General features: G+C 34.9%; 1 protein-coding gene across 1 annotated transcript in view; it reads left to right on the top strand.

Moving 5' to 3' along the window:
* The first annotated feature begins 1,478 nt into the window (after nucleotides 1-1,478).
* notch1b (notch receptor 1b) overlaps nucleotides 1,479-22,226 on the top strand; it is a 55,005-nt gene continuing 34,257 nt past the window's right edge. Inside the window, exons 1-4 of the mRNA XM_051109675.1 lie at nucleotides 1,479-1,802; nucleotides 3,644-3,716; nucleotides 20,456-20,718; nucleotides 20,828-21,166. Coding sequence (XP_050965632.1) covers nucleotides 1,745-1,802; nucleotides 3,644-3,716; nucleotides 20,456-20,718; nucleotides 20,828-21,166 — 733 coding nt within the window. The 5' untranslated portion in view covers nucleotides 1,479-1,744. The remainder of the gene's footprint in view (nucleotides 1,803-3,643; nucleotides 3,717-20,455; nucleotides 20,719-20,827; nucleotides 21,167-22,226) is intronic.

The raw sequence follows: 22,226 nt of genomic DNA, 5'->3' as shown, positions 1-22,226 counted from the left end.
AATACATTCATTCTCTGATACTGATTTTTCAAGAAATACACGTTATCCTGTATTCTGGAAAAAAACTGTAAAAGTTTATCAGTGTAAATATAAGCATTCCTCCATCATAACTGCTGCTTCTAGTGTCTTTTCCTAACCTATCATAACCTGTGCACTCTTTAGCCAAGATTAAATGTAGTTAGCTTGGATGTGCTTCATACTGTATGGTCTCAAGCAGGCTTACTACAAGATCATTCATGGTCTAAATAGTGTTGCTTTCATCAGTGTGTGGAGTTGATTCTGTTAAATATAATTGCAGCATGTCTGCAAAGCATGTCCAGTTTTATCTCTGCCTGATACGCCAAAGATCTGTTATATTCCTCCTGTGGTTCACAGCTATGGAGCACAGGGACTTTCCAGTTGTGTTCAGAGAAAGTGAGAATGTGAATAACCTTTGTGTGTTGTGATTCATCACTGCATGTTCTGACTTTGCATTGCACAAGACTATAAAAAACAGACAGCAGCGGCCTAATTTTGTAGGTCTATGGAGATGCAATTAGGACCTGACTAGAGTTCTCACATCTTAATGAAATTAAGACCTTTTCCCTTTTGAGTTTTGCAGTTATTTTTAAGCTTACATTGGTCAGTGTCAAAAACAAACTTTATTTGTATTTTTTATTTTTATTTAGGGGCAATATTTGAATCGTTAACAGTTTTTAACAAGCATTTATACTTGTCATGAGGGAATGTAAACCATGGCACACCCTGCATTTACGTTAAATACTGTACTTCACCTAAAGCAGTTAATTAAAATTAAGGCCAACTACCAGTGTTTGCAGAGGCATTTTAAATGTTTGGAGCATTTTGAGCTGTTTCTAAACATAATCAGATTCAGTTTGTCAATTGAAAAATGTCAACCCCCAAACCACAGCATGTTTCCGACCCCTAAGCGCGCTTTATCAGAAACCAGCATCACTCATGCAAATCAAACCAGAGAAAAATCTGTAGCCTTAAACTGTATCTACACATTATGGATAATAATTAGGTTATGTATGTTACTGTCAAGAGTTTTTATAGTAAAAGTCAAAATTACATTAGTTATTTAAAAAAAAACAAAAAAAACAGCACTTGGACTTTATGCATTTACTTTGCACCATCAACAAAACAAGCAAAAAAAAGTGTATATGAAGGACAAAATCACCCATAATAATAATATTAATAATAATAATAAACAAATGAAAATTGAATAACTTTTTTTTTATTATTTTTCTTTATTTTGGCAGATTGGTTCTCCTATAGGTGCAGTTCTTTGATCAAGGAACTCATATAAAACACGATATTTCATGCTTTGTGTTTCGACAATGATTGAAATCTTACTGTTGTTTAAACAGCGTCGAGTAATTGGTGCTAAGACTTTCCCGCTTGCATGTTTTGAAATCCCCAACCGAGTTTAAAGGGAGGGCGTGTTTTTCCCACTGCCATTTCAGAAAGTTTGTCAAGTAAATGAATAGCCAAGGCTACAGCTCGTGAAGTGGTGTGGCGGAAGGAGTCTCTGGATGAGAGCAGGAGAATGAAGCCTTGAATACATGATCTCATTCACTCAGCTGAGACTACACGAGCAGCACCGGAGATCGTGAGGACAAGCCACAAGTGCTGTTTTGGGATCTATTTTTTATACTTACGTGATTCATTTCCTTTTCTTGAACAGACCAATGTTGGATATATGTTAAGCCTCGTGGAATCCCACAACTATCCATAAGAAGGAATGCATCTTTTCCTCGTGAAACTAATTCTTCTGATATCACTCAATACTTTGACGCAAGGTACGTTTCATTGGAAGATGCTTTTTTTATTAGCCGCCAGTCGCAGTTTCTACTCCAACTAACATTATGATTAATATGATTGCTATTGTTCGATCTCTGCTTATTTCTGACACTTATTGCAAAATTGAACACCTTGTCCGAAAAGAATCACTTGTTGCGCACTGATGTCAGTAAGCAGTCCGCTCACTTATTTTAAACGACAGAAAGTGCAGACATGATAAATCGTTTGATATTATGTAGATTGAAGTTTAACTTCAACTGTGACTGTATCACAAATTGTTTTTTAAAACTACGTTAAACTAAGCCTGCTAATTTGTTGCTATTTTTACTCTAAAGCAAAATATACATATTTATCTTTTTAGGACACTAAAGTTGGCTACGTTCCTACGTCGCTCGCAATGATACAGATTTACCGCATCACAATGCGTTTTTGAATCAGTCAGACCACATGGCGGTTTCAATGCTAGACTTCACACAGTGTAATAAAGATAAATATTGCTGTAGATCAGTTTGACTTAAGTTTCAACGCTTTTGCAGTTAGATGCTACCTTAAGGTACATTTATGGCAAGCCGCTTTATTCTATGCAACTAGTATTTATTTTTGTTACAAAGAGCCTGCTGACTCACTATTACTCTTTCTGTGTAAAATTAAAAAAATAAACACTTGTAAGTAATCAGATAGTGAGTATTGACTTTTGCAGTTTGTTTAGGAACTATTGACTATTCCATTGGTTACAATTAATTTTATAACAAGTAGAGTGTTCATTACACACTAATACTTATTTCCATTGCTTAGTCACTTACCAAATTCTGAAAAGTAGCTATTCCATTTTTACTCACAACTATTCACTTGCAGTTTTTGCTGGTGCCCTTTATTCTGGTATCTATTTAAGTAGCAGTATTTATTGAAGTTTTCCTAGTTCTAATTCTCTAGTTCTCTCAGTCCATTATGAAAACTAACCGTGGTTTTACTACAAATAAAACCAAGAAAACATGGTTACTATAGATAAACCATGGTAACCACAAATTAGCCATGGGCTTGCTACACTAACCATAGTTTAACCATGGCATTTGTAGTAAAACTATGGTTATAGAAATGGTAACCAATGCAGCAAAAAACATGGTTACTACACTTTTACTATAATAAAACCATGGTTCATTTTCAGGGCTGTGTTTTTTAAGGTGCTTTATAAATAAATTAGATTTGATTTGGATTTGTCACAATTAGTACTGTATATATCCCAGTCACTACTAGTAAATTTTGAACCTTCCTGGTAGTAATTTTAGTAATCTCCTGCATTACATGTGACATATTAAAAAAAAAAAAAAAAAAAGATAAGAAATAGTTCTAGTGGCTAATTAAATAAACAGTCAGTATTGGAAAATTTACTATAGCATATAATGAATAGGCATTAGTGAAATGTAAAATATACTAGTCACTTTGCTTTGCTTACTTGTAATTAAAAGTAAAATTAACATAACATAGATATTAGTTGGTTGTAAGAAATAATTGTTAAAACAGCTTGCCATAGTACATTCCCCAGAACAGCTGCAGAACCAAGAATGCTCACAGCAGTGCTCTGTCAAGTCCCTCTGTCCACAAACATCACTTTAAGGTGTTAAGAGTCACACTTTCTTTCTGTTTTCTAGTCAGTATCCCAACTTTTGCGCAGTTTGGAACCAAATTAAAAAGAATGTGTAGTAAATATTATTATTAATATTTAAATAAAAAACTTCAATTTGTGGCTTTTCAAATTAAGTATGATACCACCTTTAGCAGTGGTATGATCAAATCAGCAAACACTCAATTAAAATGTATTACCCTGTTTCTATGTTTCCAGGCCTGGAATGTTCAGAAAAATGCCAAAATGGTGGTACATGTGAACCTACTGCAGATGGGAGAGGAGAATGCAAGTAAGTAATTAGAACTCAGTTATATAAAATTGTTTATTCTGAACCATACGGAGGAATTTTATGCAGTGTTTCTGAATATCTCCTTGTGATCCGGTTCCAAAAGTTTCATAAATACAGCAAAAACTGTTGCATACCAGAACACATGTGATCGATTTGAATCCCAACCTTGCGAACAAAAGCGAAGTGTGCTTCACTCCTTGAAGAACATGGCCTCGGCTAATGAACGACATACACAACCTCTGATGAAGAGGGTCTAGGGCATCACCCCCCTCCGGCTGGTCGTGAGTACGGGCCACTTCTCCAGCCCAAGTCTCGGAGACACCCGGAGCCCTAAATCTTATTTCGCTTTTCTTTTATGGAACGACAGCTGGGGTTTGCCAGAAGCTCGGCGACTATTGTTCTCCAGTCTAGATTAATTCTGTGTGACTAATCTGTTTGAGGCTTCCCAGAATGCCTGAAGCCCCCCCCTGCACGCCCTGCCCCTGCTCGGGTGTTTTGTCCTATTTTGAATGCCCATTCACTCTCTGTGATTTACATTAGAAGGACAGATGGCAGTAGAGTGTAATTGGACTGGATGTTTTCATAATTGGTAGCATTGCACCAGTGGAAAATCAAGAGCAAACAGGTTGCCTCAGCGCGCATAGCATCACATAACTCTCATTTCTCTACGGCGCCCAAGCATGACGGTCAAAATGCTTCTTTGCTCTAATTGCATTGGTTGGTTTTCTAATAGGGTTAACTTTCTTTGGCCCTCTGTACTTTTTACTTTAGCTCTGATGTGAATGCGGGATTGGGTTGCATGCATTTGGCCAGGGTTGCATTGTCTTTCTCCGGCTATCAATGAGTTTATCAGGGTGGCTATGGAGGAGCACACTGGCAGGGCTCATTTGAAGCGGGATGGTGGCGGCTCTGTTTTTGGCCTCCCTCAGTGGACTGCGAGCACATGGAGCCGCGCTGGCGGTGAGCCACATCTTAATTCTGTCTGGCAGCCTCCCTGCCTCAGTCAGGCCACAAAGCCACCATTGTCCCCTATCATACTCAGACTCCTCTAATTAAACATGGAGATACAAACGAAGGCCGCTCTCCCGCTCAGGATGGCACGTTACTATGTCTAGTACCTTTTATCTATTGTTCAAATGCAACTGGTGGACAAACAAATGCGAACTGGGTGTCCTGCAACATGCCTGACAAACTTTGGCCAAAACTGAGTTCGTAGGTCAGTTTTGGCCACGCTGTCCCTCTAATCAAATGGATCCATTGTGAATGCCCTCAAATGCTTTATGACATACTTTGTGCTTTTATTCACTGCACTGTAAATAGTGAAAATGTGCAGTTGTTCCCTTAAAATTCAGTTCTTTTATTATTTATTCCCTCTCATGTTGTTCCAAACCTGTATGACTTTTTTCTTCTGAGGCTCAAAAGAAGATATTTTGAAAAATGTTTTTTTTTCCATAGATGAAAGTCAATGGGGTTTGCACTAGAGTTTAAATATTCTTCAAAACATCTTGAATTTGAAAATGTAGGTTTAGTTGATTGAGTCATATTAGGTAAAAATATTAAATAATATAAGAAGTATACATTAATTATTTTTATATATAATTATATATAATAAATATAATTATATTAATAGTATTAGTAATGTTTAAATGGATATTACATAATATTTACTTACATAAAATGTGCAAGTTTATTTAATTTTATTACTTATTTAGTTTTATTTTTTTTTTTAATCTGAATGCCAAGATATCTAACTTTTTTATTTGATTAAAATAAGATCATTTAAATATTAAGTACATTAGATTAATTGACAAAACATGAAGGCTCAGTAATTTAATATTTCACGTTAAGTGTAAAAAATCTATATACACCACCAGTCAAAAGTTTTTGAACAGTAAGATTTTTAATGTTTTTTACAGAAGTCTCTTCTGCTCACCAAGCCTGCATTTATTTGATCCAAAGTACAGCAAAAACAGTACAATTTTGATTTGTTTGTACTATTTAAAGATATTTTAATATGTAATTTATTACATTGATTTCAAAGCTGAATTTTTAGCATCATTACTCCAGTCACATGATCCTTCAGAAATCATTCTAATATTCTGATTTGCTGCTCAAAAATCATTTGTTATTATTATTATTATTATTATGTTTTGTAACATTATAAATGTACTTATCATCACCCCCCAAGCTTTTGAATGGTATAGTGTATAATGTTACAAAAGCTATTGATTTCTATTAAAAGCTTCTATTCATCAAAGAATCCTGAAAAAAAATACTCAACTGTTTTAAATATTGATAATAATAATAATAATAATAATAATAACGAATGTTTCTTGAACAGCTAATTAGCGTATTAGAATGATTTCTGAAAGATCATGTGATACTGAAGACTGGAGTAATGATGCTGAAAATTTAGCTTTGGTCACAGGAATGAATTACATTTTAAAAGATATTCAAATAGAAAGCAGTTACTGTAAATAGTAACAAATATTTTAAACTTTTACTGTTTTTGCTGTGCTTTGGATCAAATAAATGCAGGCTTGGTAAGCAGGCTTCTTTAAAAAACATAAAAAATCTTACTGTTCAAAAACTTTTGATTGGTAGTCTACATATAAAGTGTCACTGTAGGTAGATCATTTCAAATCAAGTGCTGTTTATCTAGTCTTATATTGTTTAGGGAAGATGTGTTGGTTCTACTTGACATTCCATGCCAGGAATACCAAACACTCATATCTGGCGCTCTGACAGGCTCGTAAAGGAGTGAGTGAGTCGTTATCTTTGACGCTTTGGCAAGGCCAGAAGTCCAACTGACAGTAATACAAACCAGCTTCCACATCTAAATTCCTTGTATGTATGAGGGACGGCAGATTTGAATCAAAAGGATTAGTGTTCGACAAGGAGATGAGAGATGCAAGACTGGAGGGAGATGAGGAGAAGTTCACATGCGAACTTCAGACCTTCCGACTATGCCTTTGATGGGCGGCTCTTAATGTAATATGCTAAAAGAGCTCAGTGGCTTCCGATTGGGTCCCAAAAGAGTCATAAAAAAAAATAATGTAGGTGGGATACACCTTGTTTTAATTCATCACTAACATATATCCATCTAATAATTCATCTCATACTTAGAGCTTCGTTACATAATTGCAGTTTAGTTCCAGTGTTTGTGGTTCGGAATTAAAACATCTTGTCTGAGAATGGACCATGTTTCTTACATCCTCATTTGTAACTTTATTTTCAGCTAGACTTAGCATTTATTTGATCAAAGATACAGTAAAAACATTAATTTGCGTTTTCAATTCAACAATTTATCGGTTTCTGATTTAATGTACAATCGAGCCAAAATTTATTCAGACACACCTTCAGTATTTCTTACATTATCACAGTTTATTCACTATAGTTTAGAAAATGGTAATGAAATATGACAAGAACTCATAGCTAAACTGTGTCAGATAACTTTGATAAAAAGGTATGTTATGGATTACAATCACCCAAAAAATCAGATAACTGTTAGTATGACAGTATTTACATATATATCAATACTTTGCTGACCAATTACAGAGCAATGCTTATTTTTGTTCAGTCTGTGATGTAAAAAGCTCACAGAAGCAATTAAAGAAAAAACATGATCAGGTCAAAGTGTCTGAATATTTTTTGGTCCCAAATTTTTTATCAGTTTTACTGGTAGTCCACTGTATGAAGAATTTTTGGGTATAATATGTCACAGTTTACTTTATTTTGCTATCCTCACTTACAAAAATGAACCCATGGCATCCTGCACCCACTAGTAAAAAATATCAAAAGTTATTTTTGGTGTCTGAATAATTGTTGGTTTGACTTTATTTTGAAATTCTTATTAGCAATATTTAAAACAATTGCTATTTAATATTTTTGTGGAAACAGTGATAAATTTTTTCAAGAAACGTTGATGAATAAAAAGTTGACAAAGATCTTTGCCATCACTTTTGTTCAATTTAATGCATCCTTACTAGAAAAAAAATTAGAATTTTTTTAGTGCAGTCAAATGATTAGTTGTGATTAATCACATCCAAAATAAATTGTGTGCTATGTATAGTTATTATGTATATATATATATATATATACACACATTAATGCATGGATATATTTAAGAACAATGTTATGTTTATATATTAAATATATTTATATATAATATTAATGTTATGAACAGAAATATATACATGTAAATATTTTCAAAATATATACTGTTTGTGTGTGTTTTTATATATATATAATAAATATACACAATAGACACACAATAGATGTTATGTAAACAAAATGTTACAGACATAAGATTTTGAGATTAATATCAAATGATCACTTACATATAAAGGGTTAGTTCACCAAAAAATGAAAATTTTGTCATTAATTACTTATGTCATTCCAAACCTGTAAGACCTTCGTGCATCCTCAAAACACAAATTAAGATATTTTTTAATGAAATCCATATTCTCATAGCTTCATAAAATTATGACTGATCCATTGATTTCACATGGACAATTTTAACGATGTCCTTACTACCTTTCTGGGCCTTGAACTTGGTAGGTTCATTGCTGTCTATGCAGGGTCAGAGATTTCTTCAAAAATATCTTAATTTGTGTTCTGAAGATGAACGAAGGTCTTACGGGTTTGGAATGACGAGAGAGTTTTCATTTTTTGGGTGAATTATCCCTTTAGAGTTGGTATATGCTGGACACATTTTAATTTGAGTTTGAGTTATAATCCCAAGTTTGTAAATTTGAGCCAAAATGGTTGTAATTCACAACCTGGGCCATGTGTGGTGTTTCTAATGCAGTCATCCAGAATGACCACTTGTTTGTGCGGGACGGTTTCAATACAAGCTCTGTTTACTTCCTAGAGATGAGTTCCTCTCAGTTCCTTACTGCATTTAGATACAGGAAATGGACACCATTGCCAAAGGAAGAGAAGTTGTAGTCTGTTATCACTACAGAGAACTAATATCTTCATGAAGATGCTGAGTGTCCCATTCTTGGCATGAGCTCTATGGCATAATGTCTCATAATGGCTTGTGTTGGCGAGTTGAAATCTGATTCTGCTTTATTTCTTTATAAGGAATTCAGCAAACTTTGATTGCACGTTCTGTTATTGCTAGATTGTGTTCTGTATGTACAGCTGGCCGACGACAAAAAACGCAGCAAAACACACCAGGCGTGTGTTGTTTTTGTTTGATGCTTTTGACCTGAACCATCTGCCTGTGGAACACAGCATTACAAGTGATCAGTATCAAGGTAAATAATTCACCGTGTACAATGGCTACTACTTACAGCATAATACCAGCTAATGCCTGTGGTTTTTCTATTCATCCCTGGCAGTGGCAGATGTTTGAAAGTTTCCTCTCACATTCTCACACTGTCAGAGGGGTTGACGAGAATATTTAAATAAATAAATCCTTTTCCTCTTAAAAGTCCAGCATCATTTCCCCTCAAAATTATTACTTAGTGCCGTGAAGGACATCTGAAAACATTAACCCAGTCCCTCGCCTCATAAAACCACCAGGAGCAACACTCATTAGAAAAGTATTGGGTCCGTTAATGGCTGCTCCTTGTCCCTCAGCGGAACTGTCGTTCCCATAGGGTCCCTCAGTACTAGGGACAAATAAACACAGGCGTAATGAACACTAACAGATGTGAGCCTGGAGGATCAGGTCTCCTCCGGTGATTACAGAGAGAGTGCGAAGAGCCCGGGGCCGTTGTTTCATAAAGAACAGACAAGACTCAAAGACTCCTCAAAGTTAAACCTCTGACTACAGGAAATTAGGGTTTAAAAGAGAGTAGATTTTGTGTTATTGTTGCACAGCCCAAGGGGACAAAACAGGCTTGCGGTGCAACGACCTTCCTAACAAAACCTAACAACTATCTTACAGGTTGTCATCACACAAACAACTAATGCTAGCTAATTGCCTGTAGGAATGTTCTGGGTTTCTTACATTAAAGGCATTCAAGGCATAATGCTGACAACCAACCAACATTTAGTAAGGTACTTACAATGGAAATGAATTGTTAAAATATAAAAAAGTCAATGTAGTTGAAATTGCAGTCTAAAACTGGTTCGAAAAGCACCATAAATGTATCATAAATGGGTCTTCTGAAGTCATATGATAGCTTTGCGTTAGAAACAGGCTGAAATTTAAATTGTTACTGATAATCTTCCCCTCCAGTGAGCTGTTAACTTGAGAAGCTCTGCAACCGGATCAGTCTGATTTATGAAAGAATCATTCAGACCAGTTTTGTGAACTGGATCATGGCTATTTGCATGGCTAGAGCTAGGGCAGACGTTAAGATTTTCTGTGAATGATGTATGTAATTTTCATAAAATTGTGCAAACATTTTATCAACTTTAGATAGACATGGAATCTATTACATGAGTAATATGGATTAAAGGGATAGTTCACCCAAAAATGAAAATTCTGTCATTAGTTACTCACCCTCATGTCGTTCCAAACCTGTAAGACCTTCGTTCATCTTCAGAACACAAGTTAAGGATTTTTTGATGAAATTTGAGAGCTTTCTGACCTTGCATAGACAGCAACGAAGCTACCATGTTCAAGGCCTAGAAAGGTAGTAACTTTGTATTGTTAAAATAGTCCATGTGACATCAGTGGTTCAACCATAATTTTATAAAGCTACGAGAATACTTTACCGGCTCCTGTGTCAGCAGCACCACACGCAAGCGTCTTGATAGTTTTGTGAACGTGCGTCAAAGACTGACACAGAAGAGAAGAAATTGCTGAATAAAGTTGAAATTTTTGCAGACAAAAAGTATTCTTGTAACTTCATAAAATTAAGGTAGATGTCACATGGACTATTTTATCTGTGTCCTTACTTCTGTCTATGCAGGGTGAGAAATCTCACAGATTTCATCAAAAATATCTTAATTTATGTTCCAAAGATGAACGAAGGTCTTATGAGTTTGGAATGACACGATGGTGAGTAATTAAAGAGCAGGTCATATGGTATTTTAAAGTGTCCTAATATTGTGTTGGAGTCCCCTACAAAAGATTTACATGCATCTAAGGTCAGAAAACATTGTGAATTTCTCAGAATGTACATTTAATATTAGAGTCATTTCTCAATGATTTTGAAGAGATACATTCGAAGCAGTTCTGAGCTCAAGGTCTGTAAACCCCTCCTTTTTATAAGCCTACTCTGCTCTGATTGGTCAGCTGGCCAAGTCTGTTGTGATTGGTCTTTCTGTATACAATGCGTGTCGGAAACTATAATTATTAATATAACTAATGTTTTGCCCTGGAGGGTTACTTGTAAACAGAGATTTACAGGGTTAAAAAAACGGAATCGATATTACTTTATCAATTCGAGTCCGAGTCTGAGTGGACGTTTCTCAGTGGTAAGTTTAAACTTTGTACATGGTGCGAATTGTATTTCTGTGCTATTGTGGAAAAAATACATTTTAACCACTGATTCTTCACATCATCATCTTTCAGCAATAAAAACAACAAACTTGCTTTCACACCACAATACGCTTTTTAACATGATGTAAACACGCTAACTAGCGGTAGTTTTTGTAGGCAGGTCAGAGTGTTCGTATTTCGTGAGCAGGCGGGGATTATGCAAATGTGTTACCTAGTGACGTATATCGGTGACAGGCAGAAGATTCGAAAATATGACGACTCGTTAAGACGGTTCACAGTGGAATCTTTCTTTTGAGACACAGTATCTTTATTTATCATGCACTTTTTTGATTAACAACTTTGCATACTGTTTACGTTGAAGGATAGCTATGTTACATACTGCAAAAAATATATTTTTCGAAAACCCATATGACCATTTTGGGGTTTTGAATTATATAGAATTACTTTATACAGAGAACAACACAGCCGTATCCCAACCCCAGCTGTCAGCTTAAATAGTTAATAAACATTTAATCAAGAATTCATGCTTAAACAAAAATACTAGCTTCATTTCTAGTTGCCTTACTGTAACTGTGATATTTGCTTTTTGTAAGTAAGAAAGAAAGAAGGAAAAAAAATGAGGAATGAAATTAATTACATTTACACTTGTAGTATATCTGAACAACACAGTGCTGTTTTGGACATTCATTCACTGTCTTTACAGCTAATATTTACAGTATTCTGTATTTAGTCTTGTTTTTCCTGTAGTTCAACCATGAAAGGGCCTTCAAGTTAGACTTTAACTTTTTGTTGTGAGAGACAACCCCCTTCACTTTGTGACCTTTCAATGGCAGATGGCAGATTGGAGCGCGGTGGGTGGAAACCCCCCTGTGTTTCATCTGGCTGAGGGTCAGGTGTCAACAAAACATCTGCTCTGGCCTGGGCCAGCATTGCAGCACTAGTAAAATCCTGTTGTCATGGGCTACTGGTGGCCACAGAATGAATCCCATCACTTTCCAGAGGACAAAGGTATTTCTTGTGAAGATAGTGAAGGTAGAATAACAGTTCGGGGTCATTCTGTGGTCACAGAATCAAACACGAACTACGTCTGTTTACAGAAAAGTGATTTATTTTTATGGGCTTTTTCTGTCTGAGTTAAGGATGGAGATTTGTAAGTGGAGTTTTTTTTTTTTTTTTTCACTAAGGATAGAAGGTTTTGGGGGATGCTGCCGTTTTTAAAATGCATAATTACAAATCTGGCTTTAATCAGGGATAAAGAAATGCACTGATTGTGTTTTATAAGCAAAGCAAAACAGGAGGTTTGAGGAAGAGATTTGAGAAAGTAAATCATCACATTGTATGCTTTTAGAGATACATTTGAACACTACACTGACAAATAGTATAGAAACACTTTCACTTAACTGCTAGTTAATTTCCCTTTCCCTAACAGCAAATAACATAATACATTTTGAAAATAGTGTTTTCTTATAAAACAATCTCCAGTGTTTTATTTACAACTTAAAAAAAAAAAACTTGTGACAGTGTATATGCTGTCAATTACCATTGATAAGAATTTTAATGTGTCTCTCAACTAAAAACAAAGGAGAGAAGCATTTAGTGGAGGAAATTGCACATCTACAGAGCAAAAATATTCTTTTAAAAGCTTTTAAATCTTGTAAATAAGGTTCAGAAAACAGACCCAGCATCAATTCTTTTGTCCTCTTTAATGTATTTTTATCTTAGTAGGCTACTCCATTGTGGCCTTATGCCACTTTAAGTATCTTGATTGCTAATGTGCAAGGATTTGCCAAGTTAAAGAGCAAACTGGCAGGGTTTCCAACTGAGGTCCTCAGTGTACTCACCGTAATTCCCTAATGTGTGCTTTACTAGCAGGAGCCAAGGCTGACTAAGTGCCCTATGTATTTACCCCCTCCAGAAGTGGGACTGTTTGCCAGGACAGGCAGGTCTGGTAGACTTTCAAAGGTGGTGTGATTTTCCGCAGGGTGCCGTTAAGTGCGGCTGCCAGGACTCTCCATTGAGGAGTGCTGTCAGGGATGGGGACACAGAATGGGGTGAATTTTTAATGTAAACGGTTACATTCCAGCAAGGTCATGGACTCCTCTCCACAGGCAATGCAAAAATCCCTTAAACCAGGTTCAATTTCTTTGTCTCAGAAAGCTTGTGAGTCAGAGGTCCATCCATCATGGAATCCTACCAGACTTGTTTTGGGAAATTAAACTGAAGAACAACAAAAGAATTTGGGCTTTTAGTGAACTAGACTTGTCAGACTGCTGTGTGCTGTTGAAAGTGTTTGGAAAGTTTTCTTCATTCCACACAACATAATATATGGTATGGGCTAGACAAATGTTTAATTCTGATTAAAAGTGTAGGCAGTTATTAATTACTGTACTTAAGAAGCATCTCTATCCCCAAACATAACCACCAGCTCTAAATATTACTTCCGCAATGAAAATAGTGTTGGTTGAGAAGAGATGTGTCATTACTAGAGGTCAACCAATTATCGGCGCCAATATCAAGCATTTTTATGGTTATAGGTATCGGTCATTTTCAAAACCAATTTGCATATAAAATAATTGAAAAGCATTTAAAGAAAGTTTTTGTCAGAGCCCTTGTTATTCTTAATTTTAATGTTAATTTTCATTTTTCCTCCAGACATATATATCGGTTCAAAATATCGGTTATTGGTCTACTTGATCGGAAATAATTGGCATCAGCCCTGTAAAACAACAATATTGAAATTTCGTTTGGTATTAGTAAATATTTTCTGGTTATGGCTTAAAATGGATACATGGCCAATATAAAAATTATTTTCTATTTTCTGTATATGAATTAAGAAAATAAAATAGTGAAGATAAGTTAGACATGACAGTGTTATAATGTATAGTATGAAAATGGTAAAAAAGACTAAAAATTACATTCAATTTTTACTAGAATAACGTTGTTAATTAATGATCACTTAATCAAAATGTAAAAAAATAAGAAGATTAATAAAAATATCCAATAATCTGCTACTGAAAATTGAAATAGGCCTATATTTAACACTGTCTGATAACCAATAAATTGTACCTATATTGTGCATCTATACTGATTAAGTATATTTTTGAGTATTTTATTAAATGTAAAATAAGTGGTAAGTTTAGCAATGTTGTTTATGCCATACATTTCTTTACAACAATATTGTATATATGAAACATCATAAATGTGATATATTAAATGGACACTACAGTACAAAATGTTGTTGTCAGTAAGAGTTTTTGCAACTTTTATTCAGCAAGGATGCCTTAAATTGAGCAAAAATGAAACTAAAGATATTTATAATGTAACAAAATATTTTTATTTCAAATTAATACTGATTTTTTAAACTTTCTATTAAAATCTAAAATACAAAAAAAGTGTGTGCATATATATATATATACTCTTTTGATTTTGATTTAAGTATTTTCCAGGTCTGGAAAAGTATGGAAAAAAGAAGGCAGAGTATGGAAAAATATTTGTGTTTCCAGACTTTAGCACTTTTTTTATTTATTTATTTATTTATTTTTATCATAGAAAATTAATTAATCAGCTGTTTAGTGGTTCTTTAGTGATTCTATTAAATAACCTCATATATATTTATTTTTTAAACAAATTATATACGTATGTATTATTCTTTTTTTTTCAAAGACTCTGTATGTTGTCACAAGAAAAATCAATGACAAAAACCATAAGAAAATAAAATTATTTTCAGATGACTTAACTATATTCCAAATATATAACTGAAAAATGCTCTATCAACCATTTATGTTAAAATTGTAGTCTGGAAAAGTATTAAAGTTTTAAAATTAAAGTTTTAAAGTTTTAAAATGGAAAATGGGTAGGAACCCTGTATGCGTATGTATGTGTGTATATATATATATATATATATATATATATGTGTATATATACACACAGTATTATAATCTAAGTGGTAGTATGCAAACAGATACTGCATTAAAGAACCCATAAAATTGTGTAACTTTTAAAACCAGTAAAGGGAGTTGCTTTCATCCCAGTGCTGAGGTGTGTGATTCAGAAATGACCTCATCATTCAGATATACTAGAAACTGCTAAAGATGATGGGAGAAGGCGGGAGGCAGAGAAAGGCATACGTGGAGGAGTGTGACTACATCTCTAGCCCCGCCAAATAGGAAGGAAGTGAAGAGGAGGCTGGAAGATTAAAAAGGGAGGCCATGATGAGAACAAGAGGGATAGAGAGTTGACCGAGGGATGGGATGGAAGGGAGGGGAAAGAAGAGGAGGTTTAACAGCTGAATGCACACTCAGAGGGGTTAGAGGCACCCAGACTGCGGTCAGCTCCGCTCTGAATGGCGGCAGGAACAATGGGCCTTCTCATGGAGCCTGTCTGCTCTGCTCTGTGGTGGGCAAACCATTCAACTGCCTGCTGCCTCGGCCCTCTTATTCTCTTTGGGAAAGTGTGAGGGGAGTTTATGAGTAGGGAGTCGGGTGCGCTGTGACCAGCAGCTGCCGCTCCCTCATTAGCATGCGCACCTGCTCCCTGAGGCCTTTCTGGAAGGCCGACACAGGCCCTCGTTGCATTATTCAAGCTCATAACTGCACACAGCGATGTGTTGTCTGGGTTAAATCAGCCTAATTTTTCTGCATCGGATCTCAATTCTCATTGAAGGTGTGACGTAATTTTTTTTTGTTGTTGTAAGTTAATTCTGTCAAATTAAATATATATATAAATGTTATTTATAAGAAATGATAACAGTTAGAAAGTTTATTTTTAGCATCAACACATTAATGTCTGCTGTTATGCAGCACATATAGTGCAAACTTCTTCATGAATGTCATTTTGCAAAGAGGCTGTTATAGTAGGATGGGAAAGTCAAACTTCAGTTAGGGCCCTATGATTTCTGCGATGTGGAAAACAAGGACAGAATCGCGGATTTCAGTTATCCAACTTTTTCCTCAACACGGAAGTAAGCCTTTGGGTGAGACTTCCGGGTTCATTATCTGCTATAACGAGAAGAATAACAGCGTGCAGTAAACTGTAAAACTGTTTGATCTTTAAACCAGTGTGCTCATAATTAAGATAATACATTAAAATAATATGGTAAGATGCACCAATTTGCAATATCAAGCAGCAAAATGAACTGTTTTGTACAGCTAAAAAAAGCTGGACACGGATGAGACCGGGAGCCGCACCCATAAACTTTACAAATGGCCGTACCCACTCATACGGGAAGAAAAAGGTGGATTCAAGTGGAATTTACAGTATAAAAAGGAACGTCATGGAAATTTCCAAATTGTGGCTGAATAACTCAAAACTTAAATCAAAACGTGAAATGGACTAGGGTCTGTGAATATTAAGCTCATCAACTCATCAATACGAAAGGTTGGTTTAACTTGAAGAAACTGTGACAGAAATATATTACTCAATGTAATGATAGTACAACTACTGCTAACACAATTATTCTTAAAACATTATTTTTAAAGGAATATTTACTAGAAAAATATTTACTAGATTTTATTTACCAGAAAAATGTAAATACTCAACATAGAATTTCTGAAAAATAAATAAATAAATAATTCTGAATTTGTATTTTCAGTATAATTATTTAATTAGAGATGCTTCTGATTATTACAATTCAATGAAAATGGAAAACATACAATTTTTGGAAAATAAAGAATTTGGTAAAAATAAACTAAATTTGACAGAAAATAAACATTTCATAGAGCCTTTGAAAATGTCATTTTTGTTAAACTGTGTAAATTTCGTGATTTCAATTATTTAGACATGCTTTTTGATTTATATATATTTATTTAACCATCAAAACAGTTAAAAAATTAAAATAGAAAAAAAAAACAAAATCCAGAGAAATTAAAACTGGATAAAACTTGGAAAAAATGGAATTTGGAAAAAATAAAACTGAATTTATGAAAAAAGTAAAACGGATTTCATACGGCTCTGTTCATATAGTCAGTGGTGGGTGATTGCATGTAATCCAGATTACTTAAACAGATTCCAAACATTAATTATTAGATTATATTACATTGTAAAATGCTTACAATTAGATTACAGTTACTTTTTAAAGATTACATGATTACATATTATTCATACAATATTTTATTCTGGTATATTTTCTTAAGATTTTAAGCAATTATTTCAATAATTTAATGACACATTTGCATGTTCATAGTTACTCTGATGTAAGTTTATGGTCACACTGACATACCGGTCAACAAATAAAACATTTCTATTTGTGATATATAAGTACTGTTTGTATACAATACAAGTATACAACTCACAAATTCTCCAATTCCTTCACAAATCCCAGACTGGGAAACAATTTAATGCACTTAATGTTGTTGATAGTAAAGGAAGCTATGTGATAAACTATGATAAAAAATTAGGTCAGAAGTAATCTAAAAGTGATCAAAAAGTAGTTCTGACCTAAAATGTGTAATCTGATAGATTAGGTTACAAACTACAATTTTCATCATGTAATGTGTAATCAATAATGGAATGCAATTTGTAAGTAATGTACCCAGCACTCATTATAGTTAACAGCAATATAGTCCACTTAAAACCTGCTCTTTCTTACAATCGACTGCAAGCTTCAGATCTGCCTCCATCCTGTCTACAACTATGTTCCCAAACTACAGTTTTTCTTTTTCAATAACCTGTTTAACTTGGATGTATGTCACAGTATGGAAGAAAAGATTTGTCGCTGCTTACTTTTCATCACAACTATAATCTGTTTTAGACTGTTTAATCCTCAGGGTTAGAAAGAAGGTGGAAAATGGTTGTGAAATAGTTTTTGGCACAACAATTTAATAATAGCACCCCAGTGAAGAGAATTAAATGAAAAAATGTATGCTACGACCCTTTAAATATGAACATTTCTGGCTGTTCCACAGGCTAGAAACCTTTTCTTTTCTATTACAATGTCAAGATTTATGACACTTACGTAACGTTAGAGTTTGTTGTTGTGCTGGCGATGCGTAAGATGTTTGTGTTGTTTGTGTAATAATCACAAAAACCTAAACTACCTCCAGAAATGTGCCGGAGTGGCCATAGGACAATGGGAGGAAAGGTAGCATTGTGGGCAACAGTGCGGTTCCCACCGTGCACTTAATGGTTTTGTCGTGCCTGGTTCTCAGTCCCCTGTGTTTTCTTTTCTTGGTTGAAGTTATTGGCCATCCTAATCCTGGGAGAGACACAGTAAAAACATCCAACCCACCAAGGGGGGCCCTGTTTGGATCAGAGAACAGTGCATTGGGAATGTGTTGAGATATTCCGGCTGCCCCCCGAGGCCAAAAACATGGCTTCGGTATTCCAGAGGCTCTGGATGGCTTTAGCTTTTTGCAAAAGGTTATTTCAGCATAGTCATGTCGAGGGAGGGCCCCTTTTGTGTCGCAGAGTAAAATCGGCAAAAGATTACTTTCAAGCCAACCCAGGAAAAACCTGTTATGAAATCTGCGCGGCTCTTTTACAGTTTTCGCTGTGTCGTCTCTGTATTCCCAAGGTCCTGATTGATGCTGCGGAGACTCTCTACTGTAGAAGAATAGCAGGCATTGAGGTGGAGGAAGACAGCTTTGAAGTCCTGATAATGTTAGGCCTGGGTTCAAAGACCCTTGTATAGACACTGCCTTGTCTTTGCAGTGAATGAATTCAGATTCATTCAGAAAGACTGAGGTGCTCGAATTTTCTCCTAAGAGCCGCTGATGGATGGCTGACTTTCATAAATCCGTTTGAAACAGGATTACACCTGTGAACCACAATCCAAATCTGTGAGAAAACCTTAAACATTTAAAAAAGCATAATCATTTTCCTTTTTATATACTTTAATACAGCCAGATATTTTACACTTTTGGTCTTCATATTAATTATATATGGACATGTTTGACTTCTGATGTATGGTATGATACAGTTGAGGTCAGAAGTTTACATACACCCTGCAGAATTTGCAAAATGTCAATTATTTTACCAAAATAAGAGGGATCATACAAAATGCATGTTATTTTCTATGTAGTACTGACCTGAATAAGATATAATGACATATAAGATATAAAAGACATTTACATATAGTCCACAAGAGAAAATAATAGTTGAATTTATAAAAACCACCACATTGAAAAGTTTACATACACTTGATCCACAGCTGGGTTTTTTTTGTGTAGCAATAGTTGTTCATGAGTCCTTTGTTTGTCCTTAAAAAGTTAAACTGCCCACTGTTCTTCAGAAAAATCCTTCAGGTCCCACAAATTCTTAGTTTTTTTTAGCATTTTTGTGTATTTGAACCTTTTTCAACAATGACTGTATGATTTTGAGACACATCTTTTCACACTGAGGACAACTGAGGGACTCATATGCGACTATTACAGAAGGTTCAAATGCTCAGTGATGCTCCAGAAGGCAACACAATGCATTAAGGGCCAGGGGGTGTAAACTTTTGAACAGAATGAAGATGTGTACATTTTTCTTATTTTGCCTAAATATCATATTTGTTTTCATTTAGTACTGCCCTTCAGAAATTACAAAATGTACTTTGATGTTTCCTTGTAGACAAAATAAGTTAAATTTATCCTTATCTTCAAATCCAAAAAGTTTTCACCCCCCCAGCTCTTGATGCATTGTTTTTCTTTCTAGAGCATCATTGAGCGTTTGAACCTTCTGTAATAGTTGCATATGAGTCTCTCAGTTGTCCTCAGTGTGAAAAAATGGATCTCAAAATCATACAGTCATTGCTGGAAAGGGTTCAAATACACAAGTGCTGAAAAACCAAAGAATTTGTGGGACCTGAAGGATTTTTCTGAGGAACAGCAGGCAGTTTAACTCTTCAGGACAAACAAGGGACTCACGAACAACTATCACTAAAAAAAAGGGAAAAAGAATCAGTATTAATAATCAAGTAAATGTAAAGTTTCGAACAAGGTTATTTTATAAATTAAACTATTATTTTCTCTTGTGGACTGTATGTAAATGTCTTTTAAGTGAAATATCTTACTCAAGTCAGTACTAAATAAAAAATAACATTTTGCAACAAGTTCGACACAGAAACATTACTAGTTACTGTTTGTTAAGAGATGTTGAAAGCTTAATTAAAATGTAACGGTTTCACACCATTATTCATTAGGGTGAATTTGGAATGTATTTCCAGTAGATCCAAGAGACCTACTAATATCCAACAATCTCAATGTTCTTTCTTAGTTCCTGTTTCTCAAAACATCACAGTCCAGCTAGTTTGATTAATACTCTGAAAGTGACTTTATGACTGTGATGTGTAAATCATATACTGAGTGTATATATACAGTACTAATTCCACCTGTGCTTCTTTTCCACTCTACAGGTGTCCTGAGATGTTTGCGGGCACGGCGTGCCAGTTCCGCAACCCATGCTTCCAGTCCCCGTGCAGAAATGGCGGCGTGTGCCGTTTGATTACTTCTGTCAACAAGGTGGACTTTGTGTGCAACTGCAGCCTGGGCTACACAGACCGACTATGTCTCACTCCCACCAATAACGTGTGCCTTACCTCCCCGTGTCGAAACGGAGGCACGTGTGAACTCACCAGCATCCACAGTTACAAGTGCAAATGCCCACCAGGCTGGTCAGGTAAGACCACCATCCAGTTTTAAACAATGTATATAAGGAGTATGAACTAACATTTCAAATCCCGACAGTGTTGAGCATATTCTGACCTTAAAATGCTCTTCATCACTAGGTAAGAACTGCCATCAAGCTGATCCTTGTGCCTCAAATCCATGTGCCAATGGCGGTAAGTGTAGTCCCTTTGATTCCGACTACATCTGCCACTGCACGCCCTTCTTCTCAGGCCAAAACTGCAAACAAGACGTCAACGAGTGCACCCAGAGTCCCTCTCCTTGCAAGAACGGTGGCGTGTGTGAGAACGAGGTGGGCACGTATCGCTGCAACTGTCCTGCGGAGTACACAGGGAGACATTGCGAGACCCTCTATCAGCCCTGTAACCCTTCACCATGCTACCACGGAGGCACCTGTGTCCAGAAGGGAGAGACGAGCTACGAATGCTCCTGTTTACCAGGTAGGAGTCCTTAACAAGTCAGCAAAATATAACATTGTTCTAGTATATATATATTAATATTACTCAACCTTTTGATGATATTGTCTCAGTGTTTATGTACCTGAAATTATTTAATTCAAAATGTAAATTACAGTAACAATTTAGTTCATTATCTAAATATTTTTCTTTATTTAATATTTAAGCATTTTCATATTTACAGTACACTACCAGTCAAAAGAACAGTACGATTTTTTAATGTTTTTTTTTTTAAGAAGTCTCTTCTGCTCACCAAGTCTGCATTTATTTGATCCAAAGTACAGCAAAAACAGTAAAATTTTGAAATATTTTACTCTTTAAAATAACTGTTTTCTATTTGAATATATTTTTAAATGTAATTTATTCCTGTGATCAAAGCTAAATTTTTAGCCTCATTACTCCAGTCTTCAGTGTCACATGACCCTTCAGAAATCATTCTAATATGTTGATTTGCTGTTCAAGAAACATTTTTATTATTATTATTATCATCAATATCATCAAACCGTTTCAGGATCCTTTGATGAATAGAAAGACCCAAAGAGCATTTATCTGAAATAAAAGGCTTTTGTAACATTATACACCAAGTAATTCAAAAGCTTCGAGTCAGTATAATTTTTTTTTTTTGGTGGGGGGAAAGAAATTATAGACATGAATACTTTTATTTAGCAAGGATGCTTTAAATTGATCAAAAGTGATGAAAAATACATTTATAATGTTACAAAAGGTTTCTTTTGCAGATTAATGCTTTTTGTCTAAACTTTCTATTCATCAAATAAACCTGTTTTCAACATAATAATAATAATATATTTTTTTTTTATTCTTTATTTATTGAATATTTTAGATTTAAACATTTAAATCTATTTACAACAGAATAGTAATAATGTTTTTGATCAGCAAATCAGAATATTAGAATGATTTCTGAAGGATCGTGTGACTGGAGTAATGATGCAAAAAATTCAGCTTTGAAATCACAGGAATAAATTACATTTTAAAGTATATTCAAACAAAAAACTGTTATTTTAAATATTAAAAAATATTTTTATGT

Source organism: Labeo rohita, chromosome 5 (assembly GCF_022985175.1).
Source record: "Labeo rohita strain BAU-BD-2019 chromosome 5, IGBB_LRoh.1.0, whole genome shotgun sequence".
NCBI lineage: Eukaryota > Metazoa > Chordata > Actinopteri > Cypriniformes > Cyprinidae > Labeo > Labeo rohita.
This window is presented reverse-complemented; position numbering and strand designations above follow the sequence as displayed.